Below are 23,442 nucleotides of genomic sequence, written 5' to 3' on the forward strand. Positions count from 1 at the left end.
CATAATACCCTTCAAATCATTCCCACCCACGTCCTGGTGCGTAGAATGTCACTGAATACCATTACAGATGGTAAAGATTATTCCATGGTCAAACACACAACATCTGGCTTTCAAACTACACTGAAGCACTTTCAAAGTATTGAAAATAAGCAATCCTAAGTTCCCAAGGTGGAAGTTGCGAAACAACTTTGACTGTTTAACTTCTGTCAATTCATTGTGTTAGTCAAACTTGCAAAAATTATTTCCTGTAGATTTATAATGAATTACATATTTTGAAAGCATTGCATTTTTAAAATGTATATGCTCTTGTTTAAACAGCTACGCTTCCTTTCCCACACAGTCCCCAGAATTATAACATTTGTTGTGATGAGGTTCCCTTCTTCCAAGCATTCTGTCTTGTTGAAGCATCATTATTTGTGGCTATTTTCCTTTCCCAAAGGGCTTTGCTTACAAATGTAGCAGGCTGAACCCGAGTGGTCAGCTCACTCTATCTGTAGCTGGCTATATAATTCTCCTTGCTTCTACCTTGTGTTCACTCCAGCAATTTGATACAAGCAACATTAAGTGTTATCACATGTTTTCTTTAAATGTTCCTATGCAGTGACTTGGTGGTAACACACAGCCGCAATCAGCGATTAACGTACTGAGTGATTTTTAGATATTGTTACTTCCATGTCTGTGTCAAGACATGAAAACTTCAAATGGTCCATACTGTGATATGGGAGCATTTGCAAAATTTGTTAAGTTGATAGTATGTCACGGTCAGATGTGATTTCCTGCGGCGACCTTTGATCTTTGCAGTTTAGAGTATCTGTTCTACCAAACAAAATGCCACAACATGATGGTAATGATCTGCGCAAACTGTGAGAACTTCTCTCTCTCTCTCTCTCTCTCCTCCCTCCTCCCCCCCCGCCCCCCCCCCCCCCCTTGCCCAGACTGTAAATTTCTTCCTTTGTTCATTTGTCTGATTTCCATTGTTAAATAGTAGTCTTGAGGTCAGTAATTTCCTGCTTGGTAACATCCTCTCCCACCCATTTGGAGATTGGTTTATCACCCAAGATCAAACTAGAGTAGAAGACCCTTTATTAAATTACAATGCTTCTTTCACCCACAATCCCACCACCATGTCAAGAAAGTGATCAAATTACCAAATTGGTCACAGGTACTATTAAGGGGAGGGGGGGAGAAAGTAATTAAGATCAAGTTCCTAGACAATTATATTTGACACATAAAAAGTTGTAACTTTAAATGAAATTAATCAACAGAAGGTTAAAATGTGTGTTTCAGGTGTTAGTGAAATAAGTAACATACATACTAGCTCTTTTTCTTAGAGAATCCATTCAACATGTCAGTTTTTTGTTCACATAGTATTGGACTAATTAAAATGGCAAGTACAATTAAATGCGTTCACAGCATCAATGATTAATTTTCTTGCTACATTTTAGGAGAAAAATAATATTGGTGTTATTAGTGGATAAAGCTGGCGGAAGTTTCTTTTATAGTAGATCTTTAGTTCATTGCATTATAATCACATCCTGTATTGTGATTGTTGGCTTTGGGCTTATCATTTATCTTTGCCCCATTGATAACAGGCATTTTTTGATTCTGATACCAAACTCTGCCCAGTACCGAGAACTTTTTGTTGTATTTGCCTCACCACCTCCTTGCCTTTTTTTTGTTTTACATTGTGTCCGTTTTGTGCAGACCCATACTTTGCTTTCTCTTTCACCGCTTCACCCAACACAATAGCGTCATGCTCCCAGAAAGTTGTGGGACTGTTTTCGAGTATACCAAATGCAGGTGTGCAACAATTGGTTATAATTTTCAGAGGTTGTAAGGTGCATAAGTCATTGAAGGTTGGCAGGACAGGTTGAACGAGTGGTTAATAAAGCATAACAGTATTCTAGGCTTTATTAATAGGTGTAGAATACAAGAGCCAAAGGAGGCTATGTCAACTTTGCATAAAACACAGGAATATTGTGTCAGTTTTCAGTGCCTTACTTGAGGAAAGATGCAACCGCATTGGAGAGAATGCAGAAAAGATTTGTGGGATTGGTTCGGAGGCGGCACAGTGGTTCACACTGCTGCCCCACAGCATATGGGACCTGGGTTCGCTTTCAGCCTTGGGTCACTGCCTGTGTGGAGTTTGCACTTTCTCCCTGTCTCTGCGTGGGTTTTTTTCTTGGTGCTCCGGTTTCCTTCCACAATCCAAAGATGTGCAGGTTATGTGGATTGGCCATGCTAAATTGCCCCTTAGTGCCCCACGATGTGTAGGTTAGGGGGATTAGCGAGGTAAATGCATGAGGTTAGGGGGATAGGGTGGGCCTGGGTCAGATGCTCTGCCAGAGAGTCAGTGCAGCCTTGATGGGCCGAATGGCATTCTTCTGCATTGCAGGGATTCTATGATTCTGTTCTAGGAAGAGGAACTTCAGTTACGGAGATAGATTGGAAAAGATGGAACTGTTTTCCTTGGAGTTGGGAAGCTCGAGAGAAGATTTGATGAGATGTATTCAGAAACATGGAGGGTCTGGACAGACAAGTGGCAGATGAAGTTCAATGCAGAGAAGATGGGGGGTGATTAATGTTGGCAGAAAGAATATGGAGAGATAGTATAAACTAAAGGGAGAAACTCTAAATGCGTTGCAGGAACAGAGGGACCTCTGTGTATGTGTACATGGGTAATTGAAGCTGGCAGGGCATGTTAAGAGAGCAATAAATAAAGCATGTAGTACTTTAGATTTTATTAATAGAGGCATTACAAGAATAAGGAGGTCATGTTGAACTTGTGTAAGGCACTAGTTAGGCCTCAATTGCCAGTAATGTGTCCGGCCCTGAGCACCATAATTGAGGACAGATGTAAAGACGTTGGAGAGAGTAGCGGAGAGATTCGCAAAAAGTATTCCAGGGATAAAGAGCTGTAGCTAGGAGAATAAATTGGAGATGTCAGGACTTACTTCCTTAGAGAAAAGACTAAGAGGAGACTTGATAGAGATATTCATAGAGGGGTCTGGACAGGGTAAATGGTGAGAAACTGTTCCCATTCAAGAGCATCATAAACTAAAGGGCACATATTCAAAATAATTGGCAGAAGGAATAAAGAGATGCAAGGAAAGTTTTCTCACCTGGTGAGTGATTGGAGTCTGGAATAAGCTTCCTGAGAAGGTGCTGGACTCTGTTTCGAACGAGGGAATTGGATTGTTATCTGAAAAAGAATGTGTGAGGTTACAGATACAAGGTGGGGGAATGGGACTAGGTAGAATTATCTTTCAGAGAGCCAGTGCAGACCCGATGGGCCAAATAGCCTCCTGCTGTACTGCAAGATTGCGATTCTGCGAACAGAATAGATAGAGGAAACAGTTCCCATTGATGGAATGATCAAAAATGAAGGGGTCCAGATGTAAGGTAATTGGCAAAAGAAGTAATGGAATATGAGGAGAAACATTTTCATGCAGTGGGTGGTTAAGATCTGGAATATGCTGCCAGAAATGATGGTGGAGGTAGGTTCAATTGAGCCCTTCGAGAAGGAGTTTGATTATTATCTGAAAAGGAAGAAAGTGCACAGTTATGGGGAGAAGACAGGGGAATGGTGAATTGCCATGTAGGGTGATCAACAAAGAAGTTGCTAGCTTGTTTGTTTTACAACAACAAGGAATGTCAGTCCTATGTTGCGGTCACATAACAGGAGTTTGCAACTGGAAAATTTTAAGGAGTCTGCCACATTCTGCCATAGAGTCTTAGAGGTTTACAGCATGGAAACAGGCCCTAAGGCCCAACTTGCCCATGCCACCCTTTTTTAAAACCCCTAAGCTAATCCCAATTGCCCACATTTGGCCCATATCCCTCTATACCCATCGTACCCATGTAACTATCTAAATGCTTTTTAAAAGACAAAATTGTACCCGCCTCTACTACTACCTCTAGCAGCTTGTTCCAGGCACTCACCACCCTCTGTGAAAAAATTGCCCCCCGGACACTTTTGAATCTCTCCCCTCTCGCCTTAAACCTATGCCCTCTAGTTTTAGACTCCCCTACCTTTGGGAAAAGATATTGACTATCTAGCTGATCTGTGCCCCTCATTATTTTATAGACCTTCAAAGCTCTAGGCACAACAATAAAGATGGTAATTAATTTTACAATGGGTTGATTTGACTGCAACAGAAAATCTAATCTGTATTCACTTGTACATTAAAATGGTGCTGTAGAAGTCACTCTGTGAGTCACCTGCACATCAGAATAAACAATCAAGGCTAAAAGAACCATGCCATGTCCCAGAGACCAGATTAAAGCAAATGCAGGTTTGGTGGGCAATACAGCCAGGGCCACAGAATGTGCACAGATCGGCTGTGGGCCAAAGCAAGGCAGCTGCAAGCCAGGTAAAGATGGAGTGCGAGCTGCCCCATGGACAAGGTCTTCGAACTGGGGTAGGCAGAGTTCCCTGACCCAGGACTGATCTAGTCTAGGACAGGTGGGGCATGTTATCGGGATCTGATGCATCTGTGCCCTGGTGAAGCAGGAGAATAGTTCCAGATATGAAAGTGGTTCCAGAAACAAAGAATTTCAATCACGTGGATAGATTGGAAAAGCTGGGGTTGAGAGATTTGATAGAAGTGCTCAAAATCATGAAAGGTTTAGACAGAGAGAAACTGTTACCATTGATGGAAGGGTCAAGAACCAGAAAATACATTTGAAATAATTGGCAAAAGAACCAATGGCAGCGATATGAAATTTCGTCTTGAGCAGCGAGTGACTAGAAGCTAGAATGTACTGCCTGAATGTGTGGTGGAGGCAAATTCAAAAATGTATTGGATAAGCACCTGAAGAGAGAAAAGTTTCCCCTCAGCCATTCAAGTGTGGGGGTGTGAGTTGAGCTGAGCTGCTCTTGTAGAGAGCAAGCATGGACATGATGGGCTGAATGGTTGCCAATCTATGATTCACTGACCTCAGGATGTGCTGCCACTGCAGGTCCCAAACCAGTGAGATTACAGTAAATTGCCATTTAGGATAACTCATTGGAGCAGTCCCTTGGCAGGTTCTCCAGGCAGCTGGTCTTCCACCTACTGTGGCTGTGTAACCCAGTGGGACTACTGTGTGGCATTCTGGGAGAGAAAGGGGCTTCATATCAAGTGGATGTACAAAAATACAGGAAATTGGAATGATAGGACATCTGCTGGGAGCTTGATTTAAAGGTAGAGTAAATAGGACATTCATTGAGCATTGCTCTCTTGCTCATGCATTGCCTTTGTGGTTCTTCATGTGAGAGAGTTGGGACAGAGGCTCCTGGTAGTTATATTAAATTTTGGTTGGAGTGAGAGATTTGTAGCCAATCCTGCACATTTCATCAGCTGGCATCGGCCTCCCCATACTTCCAGCAGGATAGCTGGAGTTTAGTGCACTGTGTGCTTCCAGGCGTTCATGGTTAGCCTTTGATTACATTGAGAATCTTTGCAAAAGAACAGATACCGTCCCCCACAACAGCTGGATATCAGAGATCCGCGACAGATGATGCCAGATTTCAGGCCACAGAATAGGGAAAAGCAGCGCTCAAAAGAAGCTGCTAATTCTTGTTTACCAATGAGCTCTATCCCTTTGCTGCTGACTGCAAAATCCAGGCTTTAGTGTTTTATTGCGTGCACTAGTTTACAGAATTCTTAATGAAGAAGACCGGTGTTTTTAGGGTGCTTTGCTGAGTTTCAGAAATGTAACAGTGGTTCACCTATAATTATTTTGGAAGTGCAGATGCCAATGCAGCAACAATTTTTAATTGGTGAGACTCCGCAAACAGCAATAAAAAGACTTGCGCTGGTTTGAGACTGGCTGAGAAAGCAATGTTGGCTCGGATCCCAAGAGATGTTTCTGCTCTTTTTTTGCCTAAACAATCAATACAACAAGTTTAATCAGGCGCGTTGTGTGTGCAGTGTGGAATGTAAACATTGTATGTTCCTGTTTTGCTAATCTATAAACTTAACATTATTTCCACAAAATGAATGCACTTGGTGCAGTGGGTTATGCAGAGCTTCCACATCTGGGGATAGGCTCACATTCGACCTAAATAGATGGACTGAAAGATCTATGAAATAAGCTTGGGTAGTCTAAATCCATTTCCTAGTCGTCATGAGCACACAGCACGAAGGAACACCTACTTTTACACTAAAGTGGTATTCTTATCTTTGTGACTGGTATGGTAAATACATGATGACTGGTATGGTAAATGCAAAAATATCACTGTGCAATTCAGGGGAGATCTTCTGAGATGTTTGAGGGAAGCCAAGATTATAAGACGAGAGTTGAGGGAACTTCGCTATATAATTAAGCGTGCTATATTTGTTCTTGTAGTGCTCAATGCGATTAATTTAGTGGAAAGTATTCTATTCCCTAGCGTAAACCCCTCTTGCCTTCATAAGCAGTTCATTCACAAAAGGAGTTATTGACCCAGATATTCCTTTTTCTGTAGTGGAAAATGCTGAGAAATTAGTTGCTGCTGAAGAACCTAATGGCACCAGAACTTCCAGTGACTTGACTTAACACTGAAATCCAGTGCCTCAGTAGTCGTCAGAGGAAACCACGCTGGTTGTCCTGCCTTTTTATTTTTAAAGTGTAGAGACCATTAAGGGACCATTAGTGCAAGAATTCTGCTTGCTTGTCCACAAGTTGCACTATTTCTACCTGTGTTGAGGCTCATTAGTCTGGAAGTAAATCAGCAAAATTAGGGAAAAGTAAACCTGTCAGGAAGAAGAGCTGAAAGTTTAATTGCTGATGAACTGTTACAATTGGCAATAAAAATGTTCTTCGTGAATGCCCGTCTCTCTATTTTTCCCTCTTCTTCACCCCCAACCTCAGTTTGTGACAGTGGGACTGAGGAGTCAGAGGGGGAGAAACCTCTCCTCTCTCTGCATTTAAGTTCAGGCCAATAGAAAACCAGCCAATAGATGGGATTTGACACCAGTTTGGACTTATCATCCATGTGACATGAGATGGTCACCCCTCACGGAAATTTCACTTGGTTTTTCTCTCGAGTCAGAAGTTCATGAACCTGTTCTCTTATTGTGGGACATACGGGACATGTTTGGGAATACCATCCTTTTGGGATGATAGAATTTCATTTTGAGGTGTCTATTTTTCCTTACAGTTGATTAACCACTCACTGTTCATCAAAATAGCATCAGTACAGCCCCCCAAATCACTATTGTATAAATTATACCTGTGGCAGCTTTTACCTTTGTTCCCTTCATTAATGTTTTACTGACAGCTAAGCATGCCCATTACAAGTTTATGAGTCAGTACTACAGAAACGCGCACAAATCGGGGTAACCATAGCACTTCTTCATCTGTGGAGAGGAAATATGTGGAAACATGAGTTCAATTCTTTAAGTTGGTTTTACGTAGGTTGTCAGCTTAACTATTTCGTAGCCAGAAAACCAAAATTAAATCAAAATAAAAACGCATTTTAATAAGAATTGTATAATTAGTACGAATACAAATTTCTGTGAACAATTAGGGAGCTGTATTGATGTTCACTAAGTTGGATGAAATGCCATCTTGGGTTGCACAGGTTGGTAGCACTGCTATCTCAGTGCCAGGGACACGGGTTCGATTCCCGGCTTGGGTCACTGTCTTTGCGGAGTCCGCACGTTCTCCCTGTGATTGCATGTGTTCCCTCTGGGTGCTGCGGTTTCCTCCCACGGTCCGAAAGACGTACTGGTTAGGTGCATTGGCCATGCTAAATTCTCCCTCTGTGTACCCGAACAGGTGTCGGAGTGTGGCGACTAGGGGATTTTCATAGTAACTTCATTGCAGTGTTAATGTAAGCCTATATGTGACACTAATAAATAAACCTTCAATACCTGTATGTTCTGTTAGCGGTATTTTAATTGTTATGTAGATACTGGGGGATGTCAGAGTTTGTGTTTGCTGAGATAAAATGGCCCCATTCCCACAGCATAAATAGTCCAGATGTCTCCTCTTATTAATGCTCAGAGTGTGACCAGGTGTCATAACAACTTTTGCTCTCTGGACGACAGTGTTGTTTGAAATTGGCATACCCAATGGACAGAGAGAATTAGCTCTTTACTTGGTGAATAAGCAGTAAAAAGCACACTAAAACTGGCTGCATTGCAACAGGCACCTGTATCATTTCACCCAGGAGTGAGAGTCCAGCTAAATCAATGCAAAATCACAGACTGGGAGTGCACATCTACAAGTGGAGTGGAACTTTTATCTGTAGTGGGTACCCAAGATGGAGTATGATCTGTTATAATTATATTTTTAATTAACGACTGTTATCATCTTTAGTCAGACATGTTAATTTCTGTCAGAAATCTCTCAAATTCTAGTGCTGTACCTATCCTTAGCCTAAGCATGGAGACAGTAACTAGTTGACTTAGTGGTCAACATGTCATCCAGTCATTTCACATGCTCAGTTTAAAATTTAAGCCTGAAATAAATGTCAGCAAACTAAGCACTGCCATTTTAAACTAGCTCTTGATTTAACTTAAAGGCTTTATTTTTTTGAGCGCAGGACAGAAATGTGAGATGTTATGAGCATTTTAATATTGGCTGTCTGGTCCTAAAGAAGTTATTTTCAGTTTAGTAATTTAAGTGGGCTATCATCACATTAAACAAATTTCAATTTCCTATCCAAAAGTTAAAAATGTGGTCATATTTTGTGGATCCAGTATCTTGATATTAAGGCTTTGTCCTGGTACCTGTTCCCTGTATTAAGTTTGCAGTGAGTTTCTGATTCCACTTTGGGTGAGATGAAGCAGGGTAATCCAACAGTGCTACTTATTGCTTTTCTCTGTTGCTGCAATTATTTACTTTACTGCACAGCGCAAGCTGGATTTACTCACTCCTGGGTGAAATGATACAGGTGCCTGTTGCATTGCAGCCAGTCTTGAGTGTGCTTTTTACTTATTCACCAAGTGAAGAGCTAATTCTTTCTGTCCATTTGGATATGCCAATTTCAAACAACATTGTCCTCTAGAGAGCAAAAGTTGTTCTGCCACCTGGTCACACTCTGGCCATTAATACGAGGAGACATCTGGACTATTTATGTCATGGGAATGAGGCCATTTGGGTGAATCACTGGCAGTTCGGATGAGCAGAAGGCTGAGTAGACAGTATAACTGGGCAAGGAGCAGTATCACATTCTGGGCCAGTCTCCTCCTCCTTCGCTATATTGGAACTCTGCTGTGGAACTGGGTGTCCTTCACTGAGTTAATTTGCTATGAACAGTTTTTCTTTTATATAATCGTAACAGCATTTTCTTTTTTGTTTAGAATGCGATTGTAATGAATACGGCATTGAGACACACCAGTGTAACCAAACAAATGGGCACTGCATCTGTCGGGAAGGGATTGCAGGTGAACGGTGTAATAAGTGTGCTCGAGGGTACTCTGGCACGTTTCCTCATTGTGAACCGTGCCATGCGTGCTTCAAACTCTGGGATAAAGAAATTGAAGAGCTGACGAACCGAACCAGACAGCTTTTAGCACAGGCGGATTCAGTCAAGGCCAGTGGGATAGTGGGTCCTTACCAGGAAACTGTTAATGCTGTGCAGGAAAAAATTAATAACATACGAACTCTACTTGCTGAAAATCCTGCTACTGAACCACTCGACAGCATTGGGGACCTTTTGGAAGAAGCCAAGTAAGTTGAGATTTACAGTATGCTAATTTCTTCTTCTCTCCTTCCTCATGCGTGCAGACATTTTGGTGCTTTGTGCTGCTAACACAGAGACACATTGCTGCTGGTTGCACTTCATGTCAGGCTTGTCATTTATATGGCAGACTGACTGGAGACTGGAATAGATTGGGACATTGGCCTGTACAAATCTTATCAGTCATTGGGGTTGACTCACTGCCCAAATGCTGTTCATTGTTGCCAAATTTGCCCTGAAAATGAAAGAAAGGGCAAATTTGATGCAAAAAAGGCTGATTTTTTTAAAAAATTCATTCGTGGGACATGGGCGTTGCTGGCTGGCCAGCATTTATTGTTGATCCCTAGTTGCCCATGAGAAGGTAGTGGTAAGCTGCAGTCCACATGCTGTAGGTTGACTCACAAAGCCGTTGGGGAGGAATTCCAGGATTTTGGCCCAGTGACTGTGAAGGAACAGCGATACATTTCCAAATCAGGATGGTGAATATCTTTGAGGAGAACGTGCAAGTGGTGGTGTTCCCATGTATTGTCCTCCTACATGGAAGTGATCATGGGTTTGGAAGGTGCTGTCTTAGGATGGTGAATTTCTGCAGTGCATCTTGTAGATTGCTGCTACTGAGTGTTGGTGGTGGAGGGAGTGCAAGTGAAATAGATGGCAAAAAACTCTCCTCATTTCAGCTTTTGTATAGTACTGTTCCTGACTGCAATGAGAGGTCCACTCTGTACATTTTCTTCTATTTAGACTTGGTCCTAAACATGGCCGCAATGCATGCCAAGAATTTATAGTGGAGATACTTTTCTGACAGAATCATGCTGTTGAACTCTTGCCCACTATTGTATGTTCTCGAGGGTAAATGACCAAAAGGCTTTTTGGAAACCAAACGTGCTTATTGAGCCAGACATTTTTTAGAATTTGGCAACAAAATGTTAGCCAGTGTTCAGCCATCTGTCCATTAAAATTAATCTCATTAAATTAGTCTTTATCTTGTTGTGATTCACCAACAAAAGTTGAAGTTTATTCTACTCCTGACTGGTCAGTAGGGAAATGTTATTGAAACCATCTGCAAGACAGCTGTGTTAAAGTAATTTTCATGCTTTTATTAACGTTTCTGGCTTGATTTGACAACATAAAATACATTTGGTCCATTGCTCCAGCATTTCCCAACTGAATCAGAATTTCTCAGCTGTGTTTTCTGTATCAATATTCATTTGACAATGAAGGTTGAAGGAAGAATATTAGATTATTTGCACTGGTTGTCATATTAATTCCTTCAACTTCCACCCCCACACATTCTGCCTACTTGCTCCATCATTTGGGTGGGTTCCCAGAGCACATGTAGGTTATTTATTATTTTTGGTCTATTTGTATCAGTTTGTTTTCTGGAACATGTTTATCCAAAAGAGCTGGGTAATTCCATAGACCTTGCATTCAAAAAGGGTAGTGTTATGTATGGTTCTGTCCATTTTTCAAGGCCAAATTTGTATGCATAAACTGAATTAATAAGATTCTGGCATTACTTAAAAGCCTTGTGTAGAGAGGATTTCATTCTTTGGAGGGGGGAAAGGGGAGGGGGTGGTGGAGATGATGTCCTGCACATGCCACATTCAACTTGATCACCCTGCTTGCCCTTTCAGGGAGGAAGGGTTTGTATGCATGATGTCACAATACTCTCATTTCTGTACTTCAGTATTGATGATGTTGCTTGTGTGAAAAGAATTGGTAAGTTGTCATCTCTCTTAGGATGGGATTGCACTGGAGGGGCGCAGAGGAGATTCACCAGGATGCTGCCTGGCATGGAACATTTAAATTATGAAGAGCGGTTGGGTAGGCTTGGGCTGTTTTCGTTGGAGCAGAGAAGACTGAAGGGAGACCTGATTGAGGTCTCCCTCAATCAGGTGTATTGATTGAGGTGAACAAGATTGAGGGACATGGACAGAGTGGATAAGGAGCAGTTGTTCCCTTAATTGAAGGGTCAATCATGAGGGGACATAGGTTCAAAGTGAGGGGCAGGAGGTTTGGGGAGATGAGAGGAAGTATCTTTTAACCCAGAGGCTGGTGACAGTCTGGAATGCACTGCCTGGGAGGTGGTAGAGGCTTACATCCTTTAAAAAGTCACAGGATGAGCACTTGGCACATCATAACATTCAAGGCTATGGGCCAAATGATGGTAGATGGGATTTCAGGTGTTTCTCACATGTCAGTGGTGTAGACTCGATGGGCTGAAGGGCCTCTTCTGCACTCCATGATTCTGAAAGGGGTCATGCTTCATATTCTGGAAAATCTAACATGCTGGGAGGTGTGGCTCAGCCTCCACTCTTAATATCAGCTCAGTTGCATTGTACTAATTGAATGGTTTGCTTTTGGATAGGAAGGTGAAAGGAATTTTTCATGTGGATTCCGTACTTGGTAATTGTCAAAATAACACACCTGATTTTACCAAATGTTAATCATTTGGCGTTAGCACCTTGTGGTAACACTGCCCAACTTCAAGGATCCTGAAACAACTTCATGTTGGGTTTTGTATCTCCCCCAAGTAAATTAGATTAAGGTTTAAAAATTCTTGTTTTCAGGAAGAAAGTCATTGACATTACAGAAAAGGTCAATGTGATTGAGTCCGATCTTGGAACTGCAGCAGATCGAAATAATGTGACAGACACGGAACTAAACGTCCTTCAGAGTGATGCTGAGAGTTTAGAAGCTGTTGTGAATGAGCTAGCAGAACAGCTGGAGTACGTTAAGAACTCTGATGTCCATGGTGAGTATTTAATTAATTCAAATTGGATGATATCTGCAAGCTCATCAGATTCCTTCAAACGTGTCAGAAATTAGCCACTCTTTTGTCAGAAAGATTACGCTGGATTTTGAATGGTGATGTGTGAAATTTAGGAACAACATCTCCTCACAACATTCCCAAAGAAACATTGGATTCTGCAGATTATTTCAAAATATAACGAGAATGCATTTGAAGTTTGTTTCTTTGGGTATTTAAAACATCTGAATTTTAATTGCAATTTTGAGAAGTTGCTCTGTGTTTTAAGTAAAGTTTATTTATTAGTCACAAGTAAGGCTTATATTAACACTGCAATGAAGTTACTGTGAAATTCCCCCAGTCGCAACATTCCGGCGCCTGTTCGGGTCAATGCACCTAAACAGCAGGTCTTTCAGACTGTGGAAGGAAACCGGAACACTCGGAGGAAACCCACGCAGACACGGGGAGAATGTGCAAACTCCACACAGACAGTGACCTAAGCTTGGAATCGAACCCAGGTCCCTGGCGCTGTGAGGCAGCAGTGCTAGCCACCGTGCCGCCCATATTTTTTATTGTATTCTCTAAATAGAGCTTCAGTGAGTATTGTATAATGTGTAACGTTCATCAGTATTTCTCCTTGACATATTGAACCAATGATCAATGTCTGCTTTGGTTCTGCTCAATGCATCAGTGTGAAAAGAAAGTTGTATTTTATTTCATTTTGACGCTAAATGATTATGATTTGGATCTATTGCCTCCAGTTGTAATTATGGGACTAAGTGTTTGTTCCACTGCCATGCGGAATCCCATAATTTCACCTGAAAGTAATGCATGACTTGATGTTTTCTAATCTCTCCCAATACTCTATTGTAGGAGCCTTGGACAGTGTCCAGAAATATTTCAACCAGTCTCTTAAGGCTGAAGTAAAAGTTAATGCTTCCACCACTGATCCTGACAATATACTGCTGGAATCCTTGAGCATTCGAGAAAAGGTGGATCATTTGATTTCAGAGAGTCAGGATAACTTGGAACAGCAGCAAAAAGAACATTCACAAAGTTTGGAGGAACTGGCTGACAAATTGCAAAATCTGGACATTTCGCCATTAAGCGAAAAGGTACATTTTTACCAATGTTTTCAGAGTTAATTTTAACATTTTTTTTAAAAAGTGCTTCAATTTCCATGGTCTATTTTAGGCACAGTAAGAAGTTTAACAACACCAGGTAAAGTCCAACAGGTTTATTTGGTAGCAAAAGCCACAAGCTTTCAGAGCCTTAAGCCCCTTCTTCAGGTGAGTGGGAATTCTGTTCACAAACAGGGCATATAAAGACACAAACTCAATTTACAGAATAATGGTTGGAATGCAAATCCTTACAGATAATCAAGTCTTTAAGATACAAACAATGAGAGTGGAGAGAGCATTAAGACAGGTTAAAGAGATGTATATTGTCTCCAGACAAGACAGCCAGTGAGACTCTGCAGGTCCAGGCAAACTGTGGGGATTACAGATAGTGTGACATGAACCCAATATCCCGGTTGAGGCCGTCCTCATGTGTGCGGAACTTGGCTATCAGTTTCTGCTCAGCGATTCTGCGCCGTCGTGTGTCGTGAAGGCCGCCTTGGAGAACGCTTACCCGAAGATCAGAGGCCGAATGCCCGTGACCGCTGAAGTGCTCCCCAACAGGAAGCGAACAGTCTTGCCTGGTGATTGTCGAGCGGTGTTCATTCATCCGTTGTTGCAGCATCTGCATGGTTTCCCCAATGTACCATGCCTCGGGACATCCTTTCCTGCAGTGTATCAGGTAGACAACGTTGGCCAAGTTGCAAGAGTATGTACTGTGTACCTGGTGGATGGTGTTCTCACGTGAGATTATGGCACCCGTGTCGACGATCCTGCATGTCTTGCAGAGGTTGCTGTGGCAGGGTTGTGCAGTGTCGTGGTCACTGTTCTCCTGAAGGCTGAGTAGTTTGCTACGGACAATGGTCTGTTTGAGGTTGTGTGGTTGTTTGAAGGCAAGAAGTGGGGGTGTGGGGATGGCCTTGGCGCGATGTTCGTCTTCATCAATGACATGTTGAAGGCTCTGGAGGAGATGCCGTAGCTTCTCTGCTCCAGGGAAGTACTGGACGACGAAGGGTACTCTGTCCACCGTGTCCCATGTTTGTCTTCTGAGGAGGTCGGTGCGGTTTTTCGCTGTGGCGTGTTGGAACTGTCGATCGATGAGTCGAGCGCCATATCCTGTTCTTATGAGGGCATCTTTCAGCGTCTGGAGGTGTCTGTTGCGATCCTCCTCCTCCAAGCAGATCCCGTGTATACGGAGGGCTTGTCCGTAGGGGATGGCTTCTTTAACGTGTTTAGGGTGGAAGCTGGAGAAGTGGAGCATCGTGAGGTTATCCGTGGGCTTTAACATTTTAACAGGACTACGGCATCTCCTCCAGAGCCTTCAACATGTCATTGATGAAGACTAACATCTCGCCAAGGCCATCCCCACACCCCAATTCTTGCCTTCAAACAACCGCACAACCTCAAACAGACCATTGTCCGCAGTAAACTACCCAGCCTTCAGGAGAACAGTGACCACGACACCGCACAACCCTGCCACAGCAACCTCTGCAAGACGTGCCGGATCATCGACACGGATGCCACCTTCTCACGTGAGAACACCATCCACCAGGTACACGGTACATACTCTTGCAACTTGGCCAACGTTGTCTACCTGATACGCTGCAGGAAAGGTTGTCCCGAGGCATGGTACATTGGGGAAATCATGCAGACGCTGCGACAACAGATGAATGAACACCGCTCGACAATCACCAGGCAAGACTGTTCTCTTCCTGTTGGGGAGCACTTCAGCGGTCACGGGCATTCGGCCTCTGATATTCGGGTAAGCGTTCTCCAAGGCGGCCTTCACGACACACGACGGCGCAGAATCGCTGAGCAGAAACTGATAGCCAAGTTCCGCACACATGAGGATCACCTTAACCGGGATATTGGGTTCATGTCACACTATCTGTAATCCCCACAGCTTGCCTGGACCTGCAGAGTCTCACTGGCTGTCCTGTCTGGAGACAATACACATCTCTTTAACCTGTCTTAATGCTCTCTCCACTCACATTGTTTGTATCTTAAAGACTTGATTAGCTGTAAGTATTCGCATTCCAACCATTATTCATGTAAATTGAGTCTGTGTCTTTATATGCCCTATTTGTGAACAGAATTCCCACTCACCTGAAGAAGGGGCTTAAGGCTCTGAAAGCTTGTGGCTTTTGCTACCAAATAAACCTGTTGGACTTTAACCTGGTGTTGTTAAACTTCTTACTATGTTTACCCCAGTCCAATGCCGGCATCTCCACATCATGACTATTTTAGGCAGCCATTCCTAGTGACACAGGTTGAAAGCTAGTTATATTTGACAAGGGGTGGAATTCTCTCAAAAAAGTTCTAAGTGTCGAAATCACAGGAAACTGGAGTAATTCACACTGGTTTTTTCAGTGGGAGTTCAGAGAAGAATCTCCCACACTCTGAAATGCAGAGGCCACCAGTGTGAGTATCATTAGATTTCAGGGAGTGGGGCCTATTCACACTGGAGAGGCTGAAACCAGCGGGCCTCTGCGCATGTGCAGTGGCCCCGAAGTGTCAGCCTCTGGTTTGCTGGCCAGCTCAATCGCTGGCCTCCCTCCAGCCCCGACCGGATCCCAATGCAGAGTGGCAGCGGGACATCCCCAACCCCACCGATCGCCCCCTTGGCCTTGTTCCCCTCGGCATCGCCCAATGTCTGGTGGGCAGTGCCAAGCTGTCCCCTGGGTATGGGCCTTGTGCTCCTTGGGCAGTGCTGGGGGCACAGGCTGGCACTGCAAGGGTGTCCTTGCCCAGGGGGCCCTGATTGCCCCTCTCTTCACTCCAGCAGGATCGTCCCGCTAGTTACCCAAAAGTGGGGAGCTAGTCTGTACCCCAGCTAGTTTGGAGTGAAATACTCCTGGCGGGATGGGAGCTGTTAGCGGGCCCGGAGAATTCAGTCCCGAGCCCGCCAATAGCACTTAAATAGTATGTAAAATATTATTTAAATACTAGCGCCGCCTCCCAGCCAATTTCCAGTGCTGCGCCGACCCTGCCGGAATTCCGGGCCTGGGAGACGTAAGTGTGGAGGAAATCCCGCAAATCGGCCAACGCGCGATTCTCCTGGCCCGTTGCGCTAAAAAAATCCAGCGGGATGGGAGAATCGTCCCCAAGATTTATAATTAATTGGTCACAGAATAGGTGTATTCCATCTAAAATGCTTGTTTTTACTATTTACTACACCAGGTGTGACTCAGGTCTATTTGGTGCTTATCCTGATTTTTAAAATATTGTACCCTGGGCACTCCACATGTATTCTTGATGAAACAAAAATCGGTTTTGCTGAAGTGGGATTTTTTTAAACTGCACTAACTGTCACGTGTTTGTCCAGATTTGCGGTAGCCCTGTAGGGATGTCGTGCGCGGAAGCACAATGTGGAGGTCCAAACTGCCTAGCTGATGACGGAACTAGAAAGTGTGGAGGAATTGGTTGCGATGGACTAGTAACTTTAGCCCATAAAGCATGGCAGGACTCCATGGATTTTGACACTGCAATCCTGAGCGCTTTGGCAGAAGTGGATCAGCTTTCGAAAATGGTATGCTTTTGCATTCAACAACCTTAGTTGGAGTGAAGTTTATCGGGCAATTTGTAGCCTTCGAGTACAGGGAATAAAAGTCACAAGTGATTAAACTGTCAATGAAGATGTTAATTTTCACTTTTTCGGAATTGGATCCCAACACGTTAGAGCAGTAGCCATAACAGTCAGCAAGATACTTGCCAGTTATACAATATTATTCTGTAGTGAAGTATAACTTGGATGCTTCATCAAAGCAACAAAGGCCATTTCAAAGAAAAAGCTTTATTGCCTTTGTTGCACACAGACTTTTCTTCTCTGACTATCACTTGTGACTCTGTGACAGCTGATAAAACAAAAATGATAGTTAACCAGCTTTTGGTATGGTTATCCAGATTCTTTAATTTGAATTTAGTTTACATACATATGACTTTCAAAAGAGAATTGGATAAGCGCCTGGAAGAGAAATTCTCAGGGGTACAGGGAAAGAGGAGAGGAGTCGGATTAGTTGAATTGTTGTTACAGTGAGTCAGCATGGACACAGTGGGCCAAATGGCCATCTTCTGTAATTACTCTATGATTCTATGACTCAATGGATCCTGATTAATAGGTGGTAATGTTGTGTCCCTGTAGGTTGCTGATGCAAAAGTTAAAGCAGACGAGGCTAAACTAAATGCACAGAAGGTCCTCTTAAAGACCAATACAACAAAAGAAAAAGTTGACAAGAGCAATGAAGACCTAAGAAATCTTATCAAGCAAATCAGGGAATTTCTTACACGTAAGGATTGAGATGAAACATTTTTAAAATGTGTTTTCTTGCATTTATCTCTGCACATTTGTTTGCGAAAGATCACTGACCTAATATCAGTGGTGAGGAAGAATTCAAATAATCATAGTGACATTTTGAGTTGTCTGGTTCAAAATTTGCTATTGCTATATGTATTTATAACCAGAAGACTCAAAACCTATGCTGACCTTTGTGATTGCTGTTAATACAGTTCTGATTTGCAGATGAAGATGTGAATCTATGGAATGCATTTACTTATTCAAGTTCATTTCTTTGGATTTTCCTCTGCAAGAGATTAATGCTTTTACTGTCTAACAATTATTCATCTAATTGCTATTTTGCTGCTCTGTTTTGGCATTCTTGTGCTTCATCGTGACTGCTGATTGTGCAATGTTACCACAGTTAGCCAAGGAAAAAAGAGCGTCAGGCTTTCATCAGCCTTTGCTTTGACCCTTTTCATGGTAGTTTATGTTGTCGTTCACTTAACTTTGCTTTCCATGTGCAACCTTGTAAGTGCCATATTAATCGGTTTCGTTTTCAGAAAGCTGGCAGTAAGTTTATGGGTTTGTGTACTTCAAGCAAAAATCTTGTACTGAATGCACCGTGTGTTATTTAAACAGGACAGAAACCTGTTCAGAAATAAAGCACTTCCATCCTTCACCTTGTGACAACTTTGTCACATGCAGTTTGTCCACATAGACTGTTGTGCTTCCCATTGATATCTATTGTGTTTGCACTGCTCAGTGGTCTGTTCAGCACTGAACTGAATTCAGCTGTTTCCAGTAAATGAGCTCAGTGATTCTTTCTAAACTCATAACTATATTTATTTGCGATAAGACTTTTCCTGAACTAATATTCTCACTACCTTGCTTGCACACTCTGAAAGCAGCTAAAGGAAGATCGTAACAAAATATTCCATTGATTTTGAGCTGATGAAATATAATTGATCGAATTAATTGAGGAGGAATAACAAATGACAAATCTGTCTTTCTATGCCCTTGTCGAACAAACTTCTAGAATAGAAGAATTTATTTTTCCCCTGTTGCTGCTATTCTTAATTGGCTTCTCGATGAAATTCGTATGGGTAACTTTTGCATTGACCGTTCTAAACTGAGTTTCTCGCAACTAATATTCGAAGCTGGATCAGTTTGAATGGCTGTGTTGTGGGCTGGGTGCAGTGGAGTTCAGCATTGCTGTTGATAAATAGACAATGAATCTTTGATTTACTTGCTGTGAAATGTACAGCTTTCAAGGCAGTATTGCCCCAAGGGTGGCACAGAGCCAAGTTTACTCAGTAATTTATTGATCAAGATATTCCTATTCCTGTGCCAGCTCTTGCAAAGCTATCCACTGAGTCAGATTCTCCTGCCCTCTCCATTTTAAAACTTTTTTTAAAATCCTATTTCCTTGATGGGGTGTTCCAAAAAAAACTAACCTTTTGTTCTTTTGGTGGTGATCTTAAATTTATGGCCACTCTTTACTGGCTCGCCAACTACAAATACTTCAAACTAAAGGCAATGATTTTGAACAACTTCAAATCACTGCAATGCTATTGGCAACAGAGGCTCTATCGGAGCTGTTGAGAGGGACTTTCTATCTTGGTCACACCCTTGAGGAGCTTTATATATGGTAATACGCTTGAAAGTCAAAGTTTTTCTTCCTTTTTAACCTTATCAAGGCCTCTCATAAGTCTGAAGACCACTTTTCTGAATTTCTTGCCAACTTCCCTGTTCCAGTGAAGCTGTAGTTTTTTAAAAAATCATTCCTCATAATTAAAGCCATCCACCTTTGGTAGCATCCTAGTAAATCTCTTCTATAATCCCCACAGCCGTAACATTTTTCCTAAAGGTTGCATAAAGTGGGACATAATGTTCAAACTGCAGTCTAATTATTTGTATGGCTAGGCATTGTTTCCATTATATGGGTTTAGTACTACATAAAAACAAAGATCTAATAAACCTTCAATTGGCCAACTTGTATGATAATATGGGACATAGTGTCATTGTGACACAAGATATTTTCTCTAATTTATAATGAAGCTTCCTGCGTTGAGAGGTTTTAATTCTAATTGTAGATGCCTCAAACTGAAAGCAGCACTTTTGAACAAGTTAAAATGACTGCAGTGCCATTGGCAATCCAGGCCCTTTCAAGTGAACCTTTCTGTTCTGGTGCTGCTTTAGAAAGTTACCATCCATCCTGTTCTGCATTTTAGAAGCAAATTCAAGACTGTGATGCTGTTCCTTGTCATAAAGACAATTTTTAGACAATTGATCCTTTTGCAATATCCTCTCCAAAATGAAAGACAGAAATGCAGATGACATAACTAAAGTGGTTTCATTCAGATTTTTCCTGAGAAATCTAACTCCAGCTTCCTTGTTCCAAGTGCAATTGTTTCAGTAATGTAGGCTTCCATTCAGTGTAGAAATTCTCGTCCAGCTTAACAAACACATTCTATTTGACTATGCAAATCTAATGCTGGTTGCTTGGAAGAGCCAGTCAGATAAAGGACAATGTTTTGGTACTTGATATCATCAGCAACAATTAGTACATTTGTCTTTTTAAAAGAAGTGTGAAAATTAGGTTTCTGAATTGATTACATTTTACAACTGTCCTTGTGGCTGTATTTTGCATTCCATTTTATTTTTATCCAGTTAAAATGGAATGTAAAATACATTCCATTTTATTTTTTATCCAATACTTATTTGATAGAAATATGTAACAGCTTTGTTCTGCTCTTGCTGCAGAGGATGGTGCTGATCTGGAGAGTATCGAGGCAGTTGCCAATGAAGTTTTGAAGTTGGAAATGCCAACCACTCCTCAGCAACTTCAAGATCTGACCAGTGACATTCGTGCCCGGGTAGAGAGTCTGTCAGATGTCGAAATAATACTAAACCAGAGTGCAGCAGACATTCAGCGGGCTGAAGCACTGTTGGATGAGGCCAGAAAATCCAGGTGGGTCACAAAATCTCCTCTTGCTTAAACTACCAGCTACATGTAACAGATACAATTTTAGTTAAATTATTATCTACTAGTTTGTCATTTAGAGATAAACAACTTCTCACATTTTAATAGCAAATATTAGCCATAATAGTTCAGTAAGTATTGGAATATTTCTTAAAGTCAGAAGATTAATCTTGCATTCTGGATATTTTCTACCCCTCCATATCCAGACTTCGTTCCTGTCACCTATAATTAGAAACAAGTGATAGGATATTCTGCACAAGACTCCTTGTTGTGATAAAATTCAAAGCATCTGGACTGAATTGGCTCCAATTAAATTATAAATATTACAGTGGAGGCTGATCGTATTAACATAACCGTTTGTGTTACAGAATTCAAGCAACAGAAGTTAAAGACGCAGCTGATCGTGTGAAGGAGGCCTTGGATGAAGCTGAAAAGGCACAGAACGCAGCAACAAAAGCCATCAAACAAGCTAATGAAGACATTGAGGGGACACAAGACCTACTGACCTCAGTACGTCACTAATTACATGAAATTGAAAGACTTCAATTAGGAGGGATGTTAGAATAATGGGGGTTCAGATGTTCTTAATCCATTCAATCAAATCTAGGTTCCATTACAGTCCCCATCCACCCATCATCTTAACTGTATTAGCGCTTGGACCACTGACCTGCACCCAGTCGGTTTATGAATAATTATTCTTCCATTTCCCCCTGCACAGCAATAATGTAACTAATTTCTAGTTTTAACAACACCAGGTTAAAGTCCAACCGGTTTATTTGGTCGCAAATGCCATTTGCTTTCGGAGCCCTGCTCCTTCGTCAGATGGAGTGGATATCTGCTCACAAACAAGGCACACAGAGACACAAAATCAAGTTACAGAATACCGATTAGAATGCGAATCTTCACAGCTAATCAAGTCTTAAAGATACAGACAATGAGTGGAGGGAGCATTAGGCACAGGTTAAAGAAATGTGTATTGTCTCCAGACAGGACAGCCAGTGAGATTCTGCAAGTCCAGGAGGTAAGCTGTGGGGGTTACAGCCGGCATCTCCACATCATGACTAATTTCTAGACCAGGGAAACTCTCGTGATCATTTTGGCTTTGCATATACTTCGTTTGTTCACTTATTTTCTTTCTTGATGTTAGCTTTAACCTGTAGCTGTAAAATTAATGTTTTCCCCTCCCTGAAGATATTGGCGCTGATCCACAGGAATTAAATCTTGTATAATATGTCCTTGTTGACTCTCCCCAACCCCCGAAAATCACGAAACTGCTGTCGTACTGTTTTATTGACTTGTACGGATTCTGGTACTTGAACACAGATTTCCATGGTTCAGGTGTGAGCTCAGATGACCATCCTGAGCTGTTTGAATGTGATGGGTGCCACAGCAGAGCCAGTCCTTGGCTAATGTTTCCTCTATGCGGACTTCATAGCAACAGATTACAGGGCAGGGTGATCTGAAGTAAGAACCCTTTTACAGCGCACTCGTACAAGGGTATCTGCAATGCCGCAGCTGAACAAACTAACTTGATACAGACCAGGAGCCTGCGATTTTCATGGTCTGTGCAGCACCAAACAAGACATTCCATTTACCAGCCAAGCCATAAGAAGAATTTAGGGACCTGTCTTTTAACAAGCAGCTGGCTTCATTTTTTTTTCAGTTAGCAATGTTTCAAAGATAGTCGCAGATTATAAACCTGAAACTATTTCATTTTGTTTTCTGTTCAGAGTCTCTTTAAAATTGCAATTAGTGTTTGACAAAATTCAATTGTGGTTGTCAGCCAGCCCTGATGCTTTCTCCTGATACTTGTGAATTTATAGCTGACCCCAGAGCACTAAAGCATTAGGGTGCTAATGTTATATGCAGAGAAGCTTTGAACTGCTCTGTGCAGATTTCAGTTTCCTGATAAAATGCCAGCATTTCACCCATTGCCTACAGCTGTACCGTCACTTATATCAACAAAATGGACCATGCTCAGTCTAAGTCAGTGCAGCCACTGTGATTAGATCAAAGAACCAGGGCAAAGTTAACTATTACAGACTCCTAAGTGCATATTTGTTTGACAGAGCAATGCACAGCATTATCTGTTGCAGTTAAAGCGGTTTTTATAAATCTCTGCCCCTCTCATTCTAAGTTTTAGCGTGTGTCTTTGTCTGTTTCAGTAATCTATCCCTTCTCGCCAACTGATACCCATTTGTTTAAATCTGTTATCTAAGTGAAACATAAGGCAAATGCAATAACATTAAAGAAAGTACCAGCCTTAATCTAACGATTACAGAATTGAGAAGTATGTGTGCAGATATATTGAAATTTTAATTTATTGCTTTCCAACACTCTGCAACTTGGAGTACGTGAGAAATTGCAGTTGGGCAGAATTTTGTACCATTTAGGCTGGTTAAAAAAAGTAGATTGATTTTTTTTACACAGGATGTGGGGGTCGCTGGCTAGGTCAGTATTTATTGCCCATCCCTAATTGCCCTTGAGAAGGCGATGGGCTGTTAGAGAAGGAGTTCCAGGGTTTTGACCCAGTAGCAGTAAAGGAACAACCGATATATTTCCAAGTCAGGATGGTGTGTAGCTTGAAGGGAAACTTGCATCCCATGTGTCACAAGTTTGGAACATGTTGTCAGAGGAGGCTTTGTGATCAGCTAATAATGC

The 23,442-nt window shown here is 42.0% G+C and overlaps 1 protein-coding gene across 1 annotated transcript in view; it reads left to right on the forward strand.

Moving 5' to 3' along the window:
* The window catches only part of lamb1a (laminin, beta 1a), a 95,226-nt gene that overhangs the window by 58,859 nt on the left and 12,925 nt on the right, over positions 1–23,442 (forward strand). The window contains exons 24-30 of the mRNA XM_078235461.1: positions 9,276–9,645; positions 12,226–12,410; positions 13,278–13,519; positions 16,848–17,051; positions 17,664–17,808; positions 20,562–20,769; positions 21,150–21,291. Coding sequence (XP_078091587.1) covers positions 9,276–9,645; positions 12,226–12,410; positions 13,278–13,519; positions 16,848–17,051; positions 17,664–17,808; positions 20,562–20,769; positions 21,150–21,291 — 1,496 coding nt within the window. The remainder of the gene's footprint in view (positions 1–9,275; positions 9,646–12,225; positions 12,411–13,277; positions 13,520–16,847; positions 17,052–17,663; positions 17,809–20,561; positions 20,770–21,149; positions 21,292–23,442) is intronic.

This window comes from Mustelus asterias, chromosome 19 (assembly GCF_964213995.1).
Source record: "Mustelus asterias chromosome 19, sMusAst1.hap1.1, whole genome shotgun sequence".
Lineage (NCBI taxonomy): Eukaryota > Metazoa > Chordata > Chondrichthyes > Carcharhiniformes > Triakidae > Mustelus > Mustelus asterias.